The sequence below is a fragment of the Phocoena sinus genome, chromosome X (genome assembly GCF_008692025.1).
Source record: "Phocoena sinus isolate mPhoSin1 chromosome X, mPhoSin1.pri, whole genome shotgun sequence".
Taxonomy (NCBI): domain Eukaryota; kingdom Metazoa; phylum Chordata; class Mammalia; order Artiodactyla; family Phocoenidae; genus Phocoena; species Phocoena sinus.
This window is the reverse complement of record NC_045784.1, coordinates 105,800,807-105,819,583: the sequence shown is the minus strand read 5'-3', so window position 1 is coordinate 105,819,583 and position 18,777 is coordinate 105,800,807. Positions and strand designations below refer to the sequence as shown.

The 18,777-nt window shown below is 40.5% G+C and overlaps 1 protein-coding gene across 1 annotated transcript in view; it reads left to right on the top strand.

Annotated features, from left to right (window-relative positions):
* Window positions 1-18,777, top strand: part of TENM1 (teneurin transmembrane protein 1) — a 608,552-nt gene that overhangs the window by 436,762 nt on the left and 153,013 nt on the right. Inside the window, exon 16 of the mRNA XM_032620244.1 lies at window positions 5,963-6,179. Within this exon, the coding sequence (XP_032476135.1) occupies window positions 5,963-6,179 (217 nt within the window). The remainder of the gene's footprint in view (window positions 1-5,962; window positions 6,180-18,777) is intronic.

The following is an 18,777-nucleotide window of genomic DNA, read 5'->3' as shown; positions in this document are numbered from 1 at the left end:
AAATCAGCACCATGGGTGAATTATGAACACATATAAGCTCATGGATCAATAAGCCTCATGTTTTGAATGTCACCAGCATGCTGCAGGGTTTAATAAATAGGAAAATGAAATAGAAGGAGCAATGAATTGGTAACATTTGCTCTGTTTAAGGGCCCCTCTCTGCATTTACTTTTAAGATTTGGCTGGGAAAAAAGACCTGGCAACAGAAAGCATATTCCTAATTATTCTCTTCTGACCATACCCCCCTCATTTCCAAGGAACCCATTTATTAGAAGATCATCACTTAGTTATGAGAGCCTAAACTGCCAAGTGATTCCAGATACGAGTGGAAGTTGGAACATCTAAACTCTATAACTCAGTTAACCCCTCTATAATGGATCTGTCACATTATTTATCGACTAAGACTAGTAGTACTTGACATCTTCCTACTTTGTAGTGGTGAAAATGAATGAGAGTGTTTGAAATACAGTAATATAAAGTGTGTGGTAAAGATGTGGTATCAATGAAGAATCCATTTGTAACTTAACATATTTTGATGCATTCATTGAACATTTATTAATCTCTAGGTGCATTTATAAATGTCCTAAAAAATAGGACTTTTAGGACATCCATTTATTCATTCAATAAATATTTATTGAAAGCTTACTTGGGGTCAGGCACTATTCTAGTCATTGAGGAAATAGCAATGAATAAAAAAGACTAAATCCGTGTTCCATGGATCTTATATTCTAGTTTTGAGAGGCAGACAATAAACTAAAAATTTTTTTAAATAGTCTGATAGAAGGTGGTAAGTGTTATGGAGAAATTGTTTTTTAAGCAGGTTAAAAAAGGATAGGGAGTGTGCGACAGAGGTGGCATTTTAAATAACGTGGCCAGAGGAAGCCTTACTGAGAAGGTGGCAATTGAGTAAAGACTCAAAGGAGGTGAGGGGTGAGCCATACTGACATTGGAGAAAAGAAGATTCCAGGCGTAGGAACAGTGGGGAAGGGGGTTGTGGGATACGGTAATGGGAGGTAAGGTCAGAGAGGTAAGAGAGAGACGGTAAAGAATCAGACTGTGAGGAAGTAGGTCTTGGTCAGGACACAGGCTTTTATTCTGAGCAATTTGGGAAGCCATTGATGGCAGGTGGGGAGGACGTGAACATTAGTGGCATATAAACAATTTACTTTCCTGATGCAGAAAAAGTAAATGTATAGGTTATAGCAATAACAATGATTTGGGCAGTTCCAGTACTAAGTGCACTTGAACTTCTCCCACTTTCTTTTTACCAATACAGCAAAATACTAGGGTGAAAGTCAGCCTGAATAAATGAAAAAAGATGAATTAGAGACTATTTCCAAAGGAAATACAGTCCTATTACCTTCAATGCATATAATGACAACAACTAAGCTACCAGGAGTGCCTAGTAGAGGGCCTGCTTTAGTAAAAATTTATGAGTGATTTGTAATGAGTCCATTGTTTGTAGGTTTCTAAAATGCCCGAGAAGATTTTGTTCAACTGAATCACTGGAATGATCAGCCCTTCAATTTCTTTTTCACTATTAATTTGCTTGGTAGACGCTCTATTCTATCGATGCTGAAAAGGTTAAGCTTCAGTCCAGCCCCTGTCCAAATGATAACAAATTCTGAATTTGTGAAATTCAATGAATAAAGATTTACTGTAGCATTAGTGTCTGTTTAGAGCCACATAGATTCCTACCTATCTGACAACCTAACCAAGCAGAGTTCACAAAATGAACACATTCTAACGACCTGAATATGCTACAGAAAAGTTAACTGCCCTCTGGCCAGTGATAAGGCAACTTAAATAAAAGTGAGTCTGAACATTTTCAGCTGCCACTGCAGACCATTGGCATCTACCCCAGGACTCTATCCCTAGACTCCTTGTAGCCTGTACAGTCTATAATTTGGTTAATGGCAAGAGCTAACATTTACCGAGAGTGCTAGCTACTAAACTCTAAGCACGATGCTGATATGATTATGAGAGCATGTGATCCTTACAACAGTTCTACTCATCCCATCTAGTAGATGAGGAAACTGAGAATCCAGGAGTTGCACTGATTTGTCCAGGATCGTGTACATTGTAAGTGGCAAAGTCAAGATTAGAATCAAAGTCGTCTGATTCTTTCACCTTAACCACTTCATGTGTTCTGAATCCTACATTGATCAGTCTCTTGGAGGTCTTACAGCCTAGGTCAGTAGTACTAGTCATACCTCTTGGATGGTGATGTTGGACGTGTGATTTGTAGTCAGAGTGCTGGGTGTTAATATGACTCCCATATTTCTTCCAACCACGTTCAGCTTCCCTTCCCTTTATTTGTAAAATGGAGATGAGAATGTCTACCTAACAGGGTTGTCCCAAGGATTTAGTTAAAATACTACATGAGGATGTACCTAGTGCCATACCTGACAAATATTAACTAATCTATACGTGGTGCCAAATCCTTTTGGATAGCCTGCCATGGAACTAGCTGTCCGTTTTTATCAAGGTGATAATATGGGTGCTGTCCCTAAGAGGATATATATTTGTAAATTCATTTTAAGGATTAGGAAAACGTGGGTTTTCCCTATATTGTTCATATTCCCTTGTCCAATCCTGCTTTCAACCAAGGGCATACATCTAGTAGGTAAAAGTTTAATAGTGAGTGACTTGATCATGTACAGAAGAAACCAGTGTCCTTGACCTTCATCAACCCCAACTGAGCCAGCTGGCATAGTCCCTAACTGGCTGGCAAAGCTAGGACCAGTGAATGCCCTGTTTAGTCCTTCAAGACAATTTAACCTCCCTTTTATTTTGCTAGCTTTTATTTTTATTCCTTTAAAGGGAACAGGCCCTAAAAGTAAAATAAGCTAACATTTGATATGTCCATATCTGACACCTTGAGCCTGGCTGTCAAGGGTGCCACAGCTTCCAATTCAGGGTGATAAAAGAACCATTAACAGCCAAAAAAAAAAGAAAAAGAAAAAAGAAAAAAGGAAACCCACACAAGCAGTGTGATATCATTTGCACTTCTTTGTAACAGTCTAGACATACTGTATGGAGTGTTATCCAGTGTGATAATTGGTAAGTAGATCTTTGCCCATGTACTGGGCTTACCTATGAATTATAATTCGGGGTTGCATACCATTATTGGTCTGCTTGCCTGCAGCCTTTCTAGATTCAACAGAAGTCTTGCTGTTCTCAGAAAACAGAGGTCTTACAGGGTCAGCCCTGTATAATAGGCAATTAGTGAATATGAAACATTAACTTGGAATTTATAGCACATAACTAGATGAGAATGTGAGTCCCAATTTTGAATTGGCTCTGTGTTCAGTTTTGGAATCCGGTTTTGAAGATCGTTGGGGCATTACTATTTATTTAAAATCTATTTCTTTTCAAAAATAAGTTAGAATTGTGTGGTTGACAGGTCGAAACCTGTGAATGCCCAATCTGATTATTACTACTGCACTTGCTGCCGATTGAAAGATAAAGGTGACTGGCCATCTGAAAAGCAGTTTTTCATTGTTTAGTATATTATGCATCAATTCCAGACATCAGAAAACTGTTTAAATCAGATTGATATTTTTGCCAGCTTTCCAGCACATCCAGATGTTTAATTGGCAGAGTAAAGAGATAATGTGCTAATAGGAGGCTGAGAACAATGTATTGGAGAGAGAGGTGATAGTGGCATCTAAAATCTATAGAAAATCTGTTAATGTAATTTGCTGAATGAGGGGAGAAAGGGGAGCAGAAGGGAACTTCTTAGGGAAACGAATGCACACAAAAGTTATTCATCAGTGAAAAAGAAATATATATACAGAGAAGTAAAAATCAGGGGCAGAACTACACTGAACAAACAAGGTAGAGGCCAGAAAGCAGCAAACTGCATTTTAAATCAAAGTAGTGTCTATGGTACAGGGAATTTGAAAGGACCTCATGTGGGGAAGAATATTTCCAGGGTGCCCTAGGGCTACTGTTCCAAACGCCTGCTCTCTTGGTGTTCCTGACTTTCATTGCCCCCAGCTGTGGTACTTCCCCCTCCAGCTCAACAGGGGCAGCCATGTAAAGGAGAGAGAGCGAGCAAAAGAGCCGCGTGAAACCGGTGCCAGTAACTTTCATCATCAGCCTTAAGGAGCGGGTGATCCATCTGAACCTCCCTATTCCACTGCAAGCCAAGAATATGAGCATCTTTATATTTACCCTTGTTAAACATCTGAATTAGGGCTTCCCTGGTGGCGCAGTGGTTGAGAGTCCGCCTGCCGATGTAGGGGACGAGGGTTCGTGACCCGGTCCGGGAAGATCCCACATGCCGCGGAGCGGCTGGGCCCGTGAGCCATGGCCGCTGAGCCTGCGCGTCCGGAGCGTGTGCTCCGCAACGGGAGAGGCCACAGCAGTGAGAGGCCCGTGTACCGCAAAACAAACAAACAAAGAATCTGAATTAGAGCTATTGGTCTGCTTTAAGGACCATGGAAGGGCTTTAACTTTTTTTTTTTTTTTTTGCTTATTGGGTGTGGAATGAAGTGTCCATATGCTCATATAATCACTCCAACCCCTTCTCTTTGCACGTAATTCTTATAACACTTATTGCAGGTTTAACTAGTGTAAGAGTCAGCTGTTTTATGCACCTATTCCTCCTAAGTTCTGAGCTCCTAAAAACAGGGAAAGGGTTCTTTTTTACCTCTTTCCTTCCCCAAGCACCTAACACAGTGTTGTGCACCTACAGTCAGACCTTCGTATCCTCAGGTTCTGCATCCTTGGATCCAGCCAACCACAGATGAAAAATATTTGGAAAAAAAAGAATTCTAGAAAGTTCCTAAAAGCAAAACTTTAATTTGGCGCGTGCCTCATAACTATTTACATAGCATTTACATTGTATTTACAACTATGTACGTGGTATTTACGTTGTATTAGGTACTATAAGTAATCTAGAGATGATTTAAAGTATACGGGAGGATATGCGTAGGTTATGTGCAAATACTGTGCCATTTTATATAAGGGACTTGAGCATCTTCGGATTTGGGTATCCGCGGGCATCCTGGGACCAATCACCCTCAGATACCGAGGGACAACTATATCAGGTTCTCAACAGTCTCCCCTCCTCCTGTAACCCCTGTGTCCCACATCATTCCTCTACCAAAGAATGAAGCTTTTATGTGATTTATTTGTTGGAACAACCATGGATTCAGGAGTCTGGAGTAAATGGTGAAGGCCTAGGAAATGAAAGAGAGCCATTCATCACTATATACTGGAAATTTCTTAGTATTTGCTTCAAATAACTGCAGTTAGGAACAAGTAAGCTCTAGTCACTTCTACAGAGTCCTAAAAAAGTGGTTCTGAAAATTTAGTATGCTTCGGAATCACTCAGATTAAATATGGCATAATCCTGGGCTCTGAAGAAATTCTGCTTCAATAGGCGGGACTCAAGAATATACAAATTTAATAAACTCCCCAGCTAATTGACTACACATTTGAAAATCACTGCCCTGCTTTAGACACTTTGTCACCATCAGAATACCAGCTTCTATTGTGGGAATTAGGAATAGACAAGTATATTGGGAGAATCTTTTAAAAATACAAATTCAGGTTGGCAAGCATTTGTTAATTATGTGTTCATAAATGTACATGATGTGAGAAATTCAAAAAAATTATAAGAAATAGTTGCAATCCCAGAGGAATGGTCTTGCGGAGGAAGAAAGAAACTTCAAAAGAGTGATAACTAACAGAATACTCTCTTCAAATGCTAAACAATGTAGTACTGCTGGAGGATTCAGGAAAGATTTATGAACAAAATAGTTTGAATTTCACTGATGTGCCATGTAAATTCAGAGTGGGTGATAATTCATGAGAGACATGTGAATTTAATAGATTCTAAACTCAAAATGTGGACCATTACCTTTGGCTGTATTCTAGATATTTCTCCATTCGTGCATGTTATTAACTATGTTGTTTCTCTTGACACTAAATTTCAAAAATTTCTTTTCAGATGGGTTGACTGACTGTGTGGACCCCGATTGTTGTCAACAAAGCAACTGTTATGTAAGTCCTCTCTGCCAAGGCTCACCAGATCCTCTTGACCTCATTCAGCAAAGCCAACCGCTCTTCTCTCAGCACACTTCAAGACTCTTCTATGATCGAATCAAATTCCTCATTGGCAAGGACAGTACTCATGTCATTCCTCCAGAGATCTCATTTGACAGCAGGTATATGTGTATTTATTCTATTCCTTAATGAACAGTGGTCATGTTTTTCCTTAACCGTGAAAGGAAGATACACGCGCACACACACACACACACACACACACACACACACACACACACACACAACACATGATGTGTATTATTCGTAGTAAAGTATAAATGGGGCTTTTAATGACAAAAACAGAAGTATAATTTACAAATTTATTGTTCAGCTTTTGGATTGATCCCTTAAAAAATTCTTGAATTTCAAAAGCCAAATTTTAAGTTTTATTCCATGGTGTAAAATGTTTCCATATGAAAGAGTTGGGTGAGTCTGATGTCCCAATGTGAAATGCAAGACTTGTGAAAATCTGTCTTCTAGGCAAGCTCAAATGCGTGAATTGTCACTAAAGACCTGAGGCCGAAGTCCAACCCATAAGATGAAGAAATTTTAAAACACTAACTTACTTATTTGAAGTGTAATAACATGAATTTGCTTGTTCTTCTCAGCTTCATCTTCAGCAATGATATATTTTAGTCATTAGCACTAGATATAAGTAAGTCACTGAAGTCAACATTTCTGATCTCTTAAAAATGTTCGTGCCTTGTTCATGCCACAATTCAACATGTTTAAATATTGTTATTAAACTATAAGGATGTTTATCTCTCAGAATAGAAAGTCCAGCAGTTGGGCTTGGGGGTTGGCTGACCTAAGGGTTCAGTAACATCATCTAGGCCCCAGGTCCTTTCCATTTCTCTATTCTACCATCTTCAGCATAAGCTTCATTCTTAGGTTGGTAGCAAGATGGCTGTGGCAGCTGCAGGTTCACTTCAGACACAACAAGGACCAAAGGAAGAAAGAGAAAAATACTCCCCCAAGCATGGAATATAAACTCTTCCCTTCACCCTGACTGTTTCTCATATTTCACTAGCTTCTAGACTATTACAAACAGAAATTAAAAAAAAAAAAAACTTGGAAAGTATTTGTCCAGGAGCTCCTGTCTACATCCCACCCACTCAGTTGCATCCTGGTGGGTGTTATCAGGCCCCAGGAAAAACTCGGTCAAGAGTTTATATTGACATGAGTGATAATCTAAGAAAATCACAACTCAATCTTGACCTATACACACTAGGAAAGGGAAAAAAAGTGATGTGCGTGGAAATTTAAAACACTCAGCATCCTTCTCACAGATTGTACACTAGAACTGTTAGTGAAACTTAAAACTTTCTCATTATGTTTATTATGTGCCGTTCTAACCTTTTAAATCTTTGACAGAACCCCAAACCAACTGCCAATGCATCACAAGGAAGGCCTTTTCTGCCAGGGGATCTAGTCAAAGTTTGCCTTCTCCCAAGAGACTCAGTCATCCCCATTTTGAAGTATTTCCCCCAGCTCATTAACAACTCTGGGGTAATTTCAAATGGCTGTAGTCAAAGTAATTCTTGAGATAGTGAAGCCTTACTTATTGCACACCAGACGAACAAAGGAAACAAAAAGCATTATTCATGCTTAAGGAAAAGTCAGTCCAAAAGAAAAAAAAATAGGTAAATGAAATAACCACCGCCATGACACGGAGGTATGTATTAAATGACTCACTGAACTCAAGTAAAGGGAGAAAGTCGGGACCTGAGAGAGACAGGAACCAAGTCATTGTGATCCAGAGGAGGGCGTTTGAGCAATAAACTTAGAAAAGTGAAGGGAAACTCCAGCCCCTGCGGTTCAGCTTCATGCTTCAGCAGCGTTGCCAGCCACTCACAGAGTGAACAAGCCTATTACTTGTGGTACTTAATGCCCTTCTCCTCCTCCTGGTTTGATTGAGTTTTCCTCATTCTTTTGTAAAAGGCTCCAAGTTATCATTTGGCCTGTAAGTCACATTTGAATTCAGAACGACTCCTTCTTCCAGTGGTCTCCGCTCTGACACACGTGTCTAATCTGTCAGAAAAGGTGCAGGCCTTTTCCAAGGGAAACGGTTGAGGACAAGCAATGTAACTATATTTCCTTTAAAAAATCAATGCATACAGTGTTATTCGGGTTATCTCTGGATAAAATCAATCCAATTCTGATCATGTAGAGTATAAGTAATAATAGGTACAAGCTCTTACATCTCCATAGTACTTTTTAGTTTGTGCAGCTCTCAAACATACATTATTTCATCTTCTCCTCACAGTATCCCTGTGAAGTAGGTATTGTCTTGGTGCATTTTATATGTGAGGGAATTGAGCTTCAGAGAGATTAAATAACTTGCCCAACATCACACAGCCAGCAAGTTTCTTTGTAGCAACTCTTATAATCTTTCTGTTATACCACTGCTGCCCCATTTCAACTTGTCCTTAAATGAGCCTAGTGACTCAGATCTCATTTTTACTGGATGAATGACATCTGGGTTAACACAAGAAACTTAGAAACCGAGCGATATTGTAAAATCCAGCTCATTTTAACACATTTCAGTGACATTATTTACAAACTCCGAGTCAATGGTAATGAGCTTCTTGGTAGAAGAACACTTTTGAACAACTGGTAGAACAGGCCTTTTGCTACGTTTAAATTGTTATTAACCACTTCTTATGTGTCAGGTCTCTTACTACGCTTTTACATGTGTTATCTCATTTAATCCTTACAAAAACCCGATATGGTAGGCACCATTATGATCCCCACTTTTCAGGTGAGAAAACAAGAACTGAGATTTCAAGTGAGTCACTTGCCCAAGGTCACAGCCAGTGCGTGTCAGAGCCAGGATTTGGAACCAAGCAGATTCATACTGAGAGCCTGACCTCTAAACCACTATGCTGAGCCACTTTGGCTACTTAGAAAGCTTTGCTGAAGACTTACGACCCTTATCCGTCTGTGACTGTGGGGTTGCTCTCCTCAGACAGATCTAGAACACTTAGGTACTATAATCAGGGGAACCATTCTCCTCTTTGGCTTTGGCCACATAATTGAGTGATAGCTGAGTAGGTGGATGAAGAAGGCATTGCCAAGGGGCTCATTTGCCTACTGGCAAAATGTGACCCGCATGGAGGACTTGCTGCTGAGTGTTGCCACCATCAGAGGCCTTTGAGCTAAAGATGGTGGCATATAGGTGACTAACTGTTGCAAGGACAGATAAAGGTTAAATAACTGTGCATCCTTGTGCATCCAAGTGAGACTAGCCTTCCTTGTTCTGAGTTTGCTGCACTGGCATGTGAGAGCACATGGAACATTAGACCTCCTGTGTCCCTGATGGTGTAATGTCACTGGGAACATGCCACTTGCCCATGGTAGAGTCTCCAGCAAGCCCAAGTCAGTTACCATTTTTTCCTTAAATACATTTTACCCTGTAGCCTGAGTTTCTTGTTTTCAGTCAACTCCAAACATGACTACAAAGTAAACCACATATTCTACGTGCCCTGTATGACTTATTACTTTTTAATAATGTAAATAGGTGAACAGAAGCATTATTGATCTTCAGTGTCTAAGCATTTAATCACTATTAATAATGTAAAAGGTTTTTATAAATATGTAAAAACAAGAGTACATTAAACTAAACGACAGCAGTAATTTGCAAAGCCGGACATTTCACTCATCATCACTAATGGAGAAGTGCATTTAAAAAACAAAATCCTACCGGGGTTACTGCAACCGCTGACAGCAAGGTCTGGCCAAACTCATTTGTCTGTTTTGTAGCCACGAGAGGCTGATCCCCACATCAATCCATGTCAAGTGTCTACATCAGGCATTGCTTAATATCAGCCCACAGATGTATTTTGTTTGGCCCAACATTTAGAAACCAAGAGATCTAACATAAAAATTGGAATGTGTTCCTTCTCTAGAAAATTGACAAAGCTTGACATCTCTGGTAGAGGCCATCCAGAGCTGAGGGCCAGTTACCCCTCTGGAATGACTATGACATGCCTCTCTAGCTCACCATTCACTGTTTCCCTTGCACCTGACTCACTTCCCTCGCTTTCAAGGTCCTGCCTGGCCCTGCTGGCCTTTGAGTTCGTAACCTCTGGACTACACAGCTTCTATAGCTTTTCATGGAAAGGCCACAAGTGTTCGTTTTTTTTCTTTCTGATCTGTTTCCCTGAGAGTCTTTAAAAATCCAATCTTAACTCTTTACTTAATTTTTGAACCTTTGCTGTGTTGGTTTAAAAAGTGACCGAACATAAACTAAAAACCACATTAATGGAAGGATATCTCCCCCCTTAGTTCACTGGGGGACCTGTGGACACCTCATAAATAAGTTGATGTACATTCTGCCTCACATCTTAGAGTAATAAACCCCCAGGTCCCACCATAGTAGAAGCAAAATGTCCACTTTCTATGAGAAAGATGTGTATGTTGAGAGGCGTTTGACGATTGTTTGTCACTTAGAGTAAGTTTTAAGAACAATTTAAAGATCTAAAACTTTGCAGCAATGCTGCTGGGTGTGGGTGTGGCTGCCTCTTGTGCCTGCTCCTGGTGGGATCCCTAGCCTTAGTTGAAAAGTTCTAGAGTTGGGACCAAACTTAATCCAGCACTAAGCACATGACAGCACTGTTAACACGCTACAAAATGAAGAGGTTGAGCAGGGTGATAGGTTTCTTCTAGTGCTAACTTTCTGTGAAGTTGCTGTATTTCAGTTTCTTGCTCCACACTGGGAGGTGCAATATTTAAGTTCTGAACTGTCCTCATTGCTAAAATCTAAGTTCTTTGAGGACAAGGATCAAGTCTGATTTGTTCTCTCCCTGTTTTGATTATCTATCACTGTGTAGCAAACTACTCCAGAACATAACGGATTAAAACAATTTATTATGATTACATTTCATGATTCTGTGGGTTAGAAAAAAGAAATTCTTTTCTTCCCTCCCCTCCCCTCCCCTCCCCTTCCCTTCCCTTCCCTTCTTTTCTTTTCTTTTCTTTTCCCGGGTAGGGAAAAAAGACAGAAATTCTGACAGGGTATGGCCAGGATGACTTCTCTTTTCTCCATGATATTTGGGCTCTCAGCTGGTATAACTCAAATAGCTGGGGGCTGGAACAGCTGGACAGCAGCCAGGAATCCCTCTTTCTACCTACAGCCTCTCTACTTGGGTTTCCTATGGGCATGGCAGCCAGTCTCGAATTTGTCAGAGCTCTTATATGATGGCTCAGGGCTCCAAGAGGTAACGTTCCAAGAGACAGGAAACAATAAGATACCAGTCTCTTAAGGCCTGGGTCCAGAAATTGTCCCAGTGTCCCTTGTGTTATATAGTGTTTATCAAAGTAGTCACAGAGCTTGTCCAGATTCAAAGGGAGGGTCATAAATCCTACCTCTAGCAGAGAGAAGTATCAAAGAATTCGTGGCCATCCTTAATCTGCCATACCACTGTATCCCCAGATCCGAACACAGCATCTGGCAGAAAATTGGTAAGAAAATGAGTGAATGAGTGAGTGGCTTAGTTGTAGTGATATTGAAGTGCTCTTCTCATATTTGCTAATGAAAAACTCTTTTTGGTTGCCTAGAACACACAGATATTAGGACCTCAAATAAGTCAATTCCCAAATGTAGAAGCAGCCTAAAGGTAAGATTACTGTTCTCCAAATAGCACAGGAACAAATTCATAAAAGATGAAGTGATTATATAACAGTAGCAAAGTAATTACTCTTTTTTTTTAACTTATGAGACATTCCACCACTGCCAGAGCCTGTCCATAATTGACATCATTTATAACTTTGTGTAGGCATCAATAATCCTCTCTGCCTTCAGTGGGCTAGATAATCAAAATTTGAAACCAAGGAAAAATTAGAAAATAAGGAGCAATATCAGGAAGTCATAGGAATACTGCTGTGAACTGGCTCACTTTGCTGTTCCAGCTCGTGAGAAAACCAAAGACAAGCACCCCAAAACTAATTGAGGTACCGCAAATGCCTTGAGCATGGTATTCTTGGCAAACCCTTTACCTACCCAAGTCCTTCCCTTCCTTTACTATACCCCATTCAGTAACGAAATCTTGATTCATGCACCTGATTATTCATGATACCTGGCAACAGCCATGATTACTATCATAACTTGTTCAATAAATTATGCCTTTCTGCGCTTAATTGATCTGGGAACGTATACCATTTGAAATCCTGTGAATGGCAAAATGAGTTATTAAATCAAGAATGAGGTTAAGGCGAAGGTTGCAGGAAGATGATCATTGCTGTTGATCTCGGATTTGATGAAGACTTAAGAATAACCATACTTGACCGATACAGATTCCTGTTTTTTAAGATGTACATTTTATTGAAATATTAGTATTTCCAGAGTAACTGAGAACTCTAAATTTCTCTACAAGAGATACCAAAGTCCTCTGCTGTCTCTAATGTAATCTAATATCCTCCTATCAACTCATTTTTATAAAGTGATGAGGATATGTATTCACTCATTTATTCAACAGATATTTCTTGAGTCACCCACTCTGTGCCAGGAACTGTGCAGATGGAGGTAAACAAAAGAAACAGAGTCCCCTTATTCACAGAACTCCCTTTACATTCTAGTGGTAGAAGCAGTCAAAGCATCAAGTAGATATATAAAGAGTTAAATGAATTACAAATTGCAATAAATTCTGTGGATAATGGAACATCAGGGAGCTTGGGGTTCATCAACTCAGGGTCCCAAATTCGACTGCTTTGATGAAGCAGTCAGGTAACCGTAATGGATGTAAGACAAGGTATTCTAGCAAATGAGACCAAGTCATTAAACAATTACAGAAGTGAGACTGACCTGGAAGTTTTCAGCAGAAACTCAGGGATGGGACTAATTGACTCAGGTGAGCTTGAGGAGGCTCCTGGATGACTTGCAAGAAAAAATACAAAGCTTATTTGGACTTTGAGCAGCTTAACTATTTGCAGGAAGTTTCATCCTTTGACATCTGGGCCTATAAATAATTTTAGTACAATTTGAAATGTTTGTGTTAAACAGATGAATTCAAGGGGAAAAAGCAATCATCCAAAAAAATTCCCATTTACCACACTGAAAAAAATTCCCATTTAACCACACTTTGGCGTCATTTGTAATGATAGACCCTACAGTTTCTTTCAAGATAATCCACATTGGGGAAGATTAATCGTTTCACTCTTGAGATTGATGAACATGGCAGTGTTTACTTGGTTCGCGTAATGGCACTGTCCTAGGCTCTGGCCTACAGCAGACAAATTGCCTTCCCCATACAGTCTAGTGAGGAAAACTGACAATAATGAAAAGGGTAAATGTCAGGTAGGTATAAGTACTGTCAAACGAGATAAAGAAAATTTAGGGACAGAGAGTGACCATTTTAGACGGAGTGGTCTGGGAAATCCTCTCTGGCCAGATGACACTAGAGCAGAGAGCTCATAGCATTCATCTATATGTTAGATGATCTTGGCAAGAATGTTTCCTGCCACCTGGACCCTTCTGCAGCAGCTTATCACACAATCCAGAGCCTGGCTGTCACTTTTAGGGTCCACTGAATCAAGATTCTGTGGCATTGTGTGAAACAGAAAGGTAGAACAAACCTTTCTCAAGGAATTACTACATACTGGTTATTGTACCAGGTTTTACTGATAAATGGATGGGGTGCCTGTCCTTCAGGAATACATTGAGCAAAACTGAATACCTCAGACAAACTGAATGGCCTCTGAAAGAGAAATCAGCAACAGCCCTCGACCATTTAAGTCATGAAAAGAATTTTTAAGGGCTTCCCTGGTGGCGCAGTGGTTGAGAGTCTGCCTGTCGATGCAGGGGACGCGGGTTCGTGCCCCGGTCCGGGAAGATCCCACATGCCGCGGAGCGGCTGGGCCCGTGAGCCATGGCCGCTGAGCCTGTGTGTCTGGAGCCTGTGCTCCGCAATGGGAGAGGCCACAACACTGAGAGGCCCGCGTACCGCAAAAAAAAAAAAAAAAAAAAGAATTTTTAAAAATAGCAGATTGTCATCAATTGGTGTTGACCCTAAAAGAAATCAGATACGTAGAAACCACATCCTGATTTAGAATTATGAAAAAGAGGAGGTAAGGAAAGCTTATATTTTAGAAGATTTATAAGGAAATGCAATGTTATTATAACATTAAAGCATTCATTGAGTTAACATTCACAGTCTATGTACAGGTATCCCCCAGAAGGTCTGTACCTAATCGTTCATAATTTTGCTGAGGAACAAATTTGAATTCATATGCTTTGTGTTTAACTTTTTCATGAATCTAGTAGTTAAGGACCTCCAAGTATACTTACTAATGGCAAATCTTTGTGTATTTTTAATCTTAAGAATGTGAAAGACATTATGCCAGGTACACAACTAGGGGCTGATAAACACACAATGCAACAATTGCTGAATAAATTGAATAAACTAAGGACTGGGGGAAGCTCTTTCTAAGGCATCAGCACCTGGAAATCTATCTTGTGTTCACCTTTCTTTCTAAAGCGAGGCACTGCACATAACCTGCCCACATTTGGAAAAGGGACCCAAGAGTGGGTTGGCTCTGCCATGATTCCTTGTGAGTCTGTCTGTCTTCCCATGTTGCTTTTCCTAAGCAACCTCCTTTGCTTATCACTTCTGTAGTTGTCCCAAGTGAGAAGTAATTCTGCTACTTGCTAATAAAGCACTTTGATCTCGTGTATGTGAAAGGTGTTACGTGTGTGAAGATGGGATCTCCTGATTTTCAGACAACTATTTTGTCTAATGCTAAAGTTCAGGAAACATGTTCAAGACACATTTAAAAACTTACAAAGTGCTGAAGGTTCCAAGATTTATAGTGCTGGCTAGCTCCTGAAATCAGCAGTCAACACCTAAAGGTACCAAAAAAGAAGGAACGTGTGACTTTCACTTCTTTGCAAATGCTCTTGGGCAAAGAAATCTGAGCACAAATCTTTCAAAAGCTATTCAATTGATTATTTGTGATATTTTGAAACTCAGATGTTCTGAGGTGCTTAATAATGGTGATTAGTAGTACCAGTAGCTGTCTGCAGCTTATCTCGGTGTGAATAGGTGTCTTCTAATATTTTACCTATCTTACTTACTGCTCAATTAGGATTGAAATTCGAAAGGATCAAATCCTTAATACCTACTTCTCAGCCATACGATTTGCTTGCAGTGACTCTAGCTAGTTCTGTCATCTTACCTTGTCCCTGGAGAGGGCAGAGTCAATGCAAGTCTAGGGAGAAAGAACAAATGACATCTTGTGGTGCATCTCCACCATACACCCTGCACGTAGAAAGTGCTCAGCAGCTGGTAAATGTCTACAAAGTAGTGACATCCTGTGGATGAAAAGCACTTTCTTTTCATGTGTAGCCACATTATTTACATCTTGACTAAAAAAGTCTACAGCTGGGGCTTCCCTGGTGGCGCAGTGGTTGAGAGTCCGCCTGCCGATGCGGGGGACATGGGTTCGTGCCCTGGTCCGGGAAGATCCCACATGCCGCGGGGCGGCTGGGCCCATGAGCCATGGCCGCTGAGGCTGCGCGTCCGGAGCCTGTGCTCCACAACGGGCTGAGGCCACAACAGTGAGAGGCCCGCATAACGCCAAAAAAAAAAAAAAAGTCTACAGCTTAGGCCATTTAGAGTCCAGGTCAAAAGACGTCCACCATTTCTACCACTTACTAGCTGCGTTATCTTGAGCAATTTTTTTTAACCTCTGTGAATGTGTTTCCTCATTTTTAAAAACAGGCTAATAGTAGTACCTACTCAGGGTTATATTGATGGTAAGTGAAATAAAATAAGGAAAGTGCCTGGCATGGTACCTGACTCATAGTAAGTGCTTAATATCTTATTTATACAAACACATGTATTTACATATATATAGATACTTTATATATATAAGGTACATAATAGAATATAATTTGAAAGGTCCAGTTCAAAAGACAGTCACTTTACTGGGTTACTTTACTGTTACAGCATCTTTGTGAGGTGACTGGGGATAAGACAGGGAAGAACTATCACTCTCACTTTCCATAAGGAACAAAGGAGGCTGAGAGTAATCCCATTTCTTAGGAAAAGTCACATCGATGATTATTAACAAGCCAGAGCTAGAACTGGCGTGGACAGTTAGGCCACACTTTTTCCTCCTGGAGGGAAGAGTAATCCATGGCCAGGCTATAGCCAACAAGACAGACTTGCCCTGTATTTAACGACTATCCATTTATTTGAAGGGCAGATTCACAGAGAAGTGACAGGAAAGGTTAATGAGGTTAACAAAACCCCATAAGGCTGATTACAAAGATAAACCATTTGAGTAATGTGGAAAACAGGACAAAAACAAACCAACCAAAAAAATAAAATAAAACTTGAGACTATTCAAGAGTTACAAGGGCTTCCAGGGCAAATATTTCAGGATTCAAATTCTGGACAAAAATAATCGTGTGTCTAAATGAAGCAAACTGGCACTTCTGCAGTCCTGAAAATGTGACCGTGTTGTCAGTTTTCTTATTGCTTCAAAACACTTGATCTTTTTCCCATTACTTTGGGGATTTCAGGCATCAAAAGCAAGCCTACTTTTGACAAGCAATTACCAGGGCAGATGGGAAAATAGGCACCCTACCTCAGGGTGAGTGCCCCCATTTTGTTTTACTTGAAACATCACTAGCCATGAGGAAAATAATTCTTCTTAAAAAGCTATCTGCATTTGCAATAGCACCACCTTTCCCAAAGTCCTAGAATGTTGATGGGTAATGCTCCTAGCTGCTCTTAATGTTACCCATTTGGTAGGTATTATTTATTTGGGCTAGTGACCAACTGAGTAGGATTAAATCAGCCTGCTCTATTTAACTAAAAACTAATGAGATTTTATTGGGTTTGCATATGAACATTCACTGCATTCGCATTTGCAGAACATGAAAACAGGTTTATGCTATAGAAGTAAATGTTTTCATGGTACTGTACCAGCTTAGATAACATACATCAAAAAAAAAACTAGCATGTGATGTGTGGAAACCCCCAAAATATCTGAATATTAGAACCCTCAAATGTATTTGAGTTATGAAATACCAAATTGTAATTACATAGTTGTATATAAAGGAATAATGGGGTTAGTGTTCATAAATTAAGCATTTGAGGAGGACCATTCATTCTTTCCAATCACAGGGGTACTATTTAATTCCCTGAAGTAGTCAATTATCAGACAAAACTCTCATGATGAGAAGGTCGTAATTCACAATCCAGAATGCTGGCTTCTAATAAATGAACTGTTACACAGGAACCTCAAAGTGGTCTCTGAAACCCTTGAAGTAGTGCTGTGGGATAGGCTGGAAGTATTTTACAACTTCATATAAAAATATTTGAGTTGGGGCTTCCCTGGTGGCACAGTGGTTGAGAGTCCGCCTGCCAATGCAGGGGACACGGGTTCGTGCCCCGGTCTGGGAAGATCCCACATGCCGCGGAGCGGCTGGGCCCGTAAGCCATGGCTGCTGGGCCTGCACGTCCGGAGCCTGTGCTCCGCAGCGGGAGAGGCTGCAACAGTGAGAGGCCCGCGTACCGCAAAAAAAATAAAAATAAAAAATTGAGTTGAAATTCGGTGGAGCTTTCTTGAGCACATGCTGTGTACACCAGGCACTGGGAACGACTAGAGGAAAATCATACCATCCTTACCCTGGAGTGACTATCTAATAAGAAAGACAGACCCATATAACTCTCATCCAAGACAGGCTATGACAAGTGCGATAGCACAGATATGAGCACTAATGAGAATAATAGGGCTGGGGAAGAAATTAACATTTATTGGGGACAGATAAATCAGGTTAAGACATATTTTTCCATTTCATAATCTCTGGATTTGAAGGGATCCTACAGTTCATCTTGTAGTCCAACCACCACTTTGTCATGACAGTTTCAACATGACTCCCCAAACTGCAGTTTTGCAAACCCTATTCCAGAGGTTTGTATGGAAGTATTAAAAATTCATGCCTCAGATTTCATAATGGTGAGATTGTGAACCGGTTGGTGACTTGCCTGCCTTTATACATGTGGTTTACACCTCCTGGCTCCTTCCTCAGGAGTTCATATACCTTAATTGACTGAGTATATACTGTTTTTGCTTTCCCTAAAGTTCCCTCTTTAGCACCATCAACATCACTTGGGAACTTGCAGGAAATGCAAATTCTCAGGCCCCACTCCAGACCTGTGAATCAGAAACTCTGGAGGGCAGGCCCGGCAGCCTGTGTTTTAACAAGACTTCCAGGTGATTCTGGTGCATGATCAAGTTTGAGAGTCACTGGTGTATATGAGAGAAAGATAACCAGAAAGGACTGAGGACCAATACTACAGTCCCAAAATTACACTCTTAAAAGAAGATCCTTTATTCATTGTGTGCCACAGTGGATAAGAGGGCATCATAAGCCCTTTGTCCCAACCGCTCAGAGGTATTTGCATTCCAGTAGCGCCCCCAGAAGCAGCAGTGATTTAGCCCAAATGACACAATCTACAGCTGTGGAACGTTACGGTATAATAAGCCCGCGGAGAAGATGGCAGGAGAACCATGAAACCACACCTCATACGCAGCAGGTTTCTGTCCCTTGGAGATTTGAACCAACTGACAACTCATAGAGGAATTTACAGGGCAGGATTCCAACACCACTGAGCAGAGGATTCACATAGCCTCTCTCAGCCCAGTCCTTGTCGATGCTATCTCTTGACCAGAGCTGTCAGCTGCGAAAAGGATTTCATCTGTTCCTGTGGA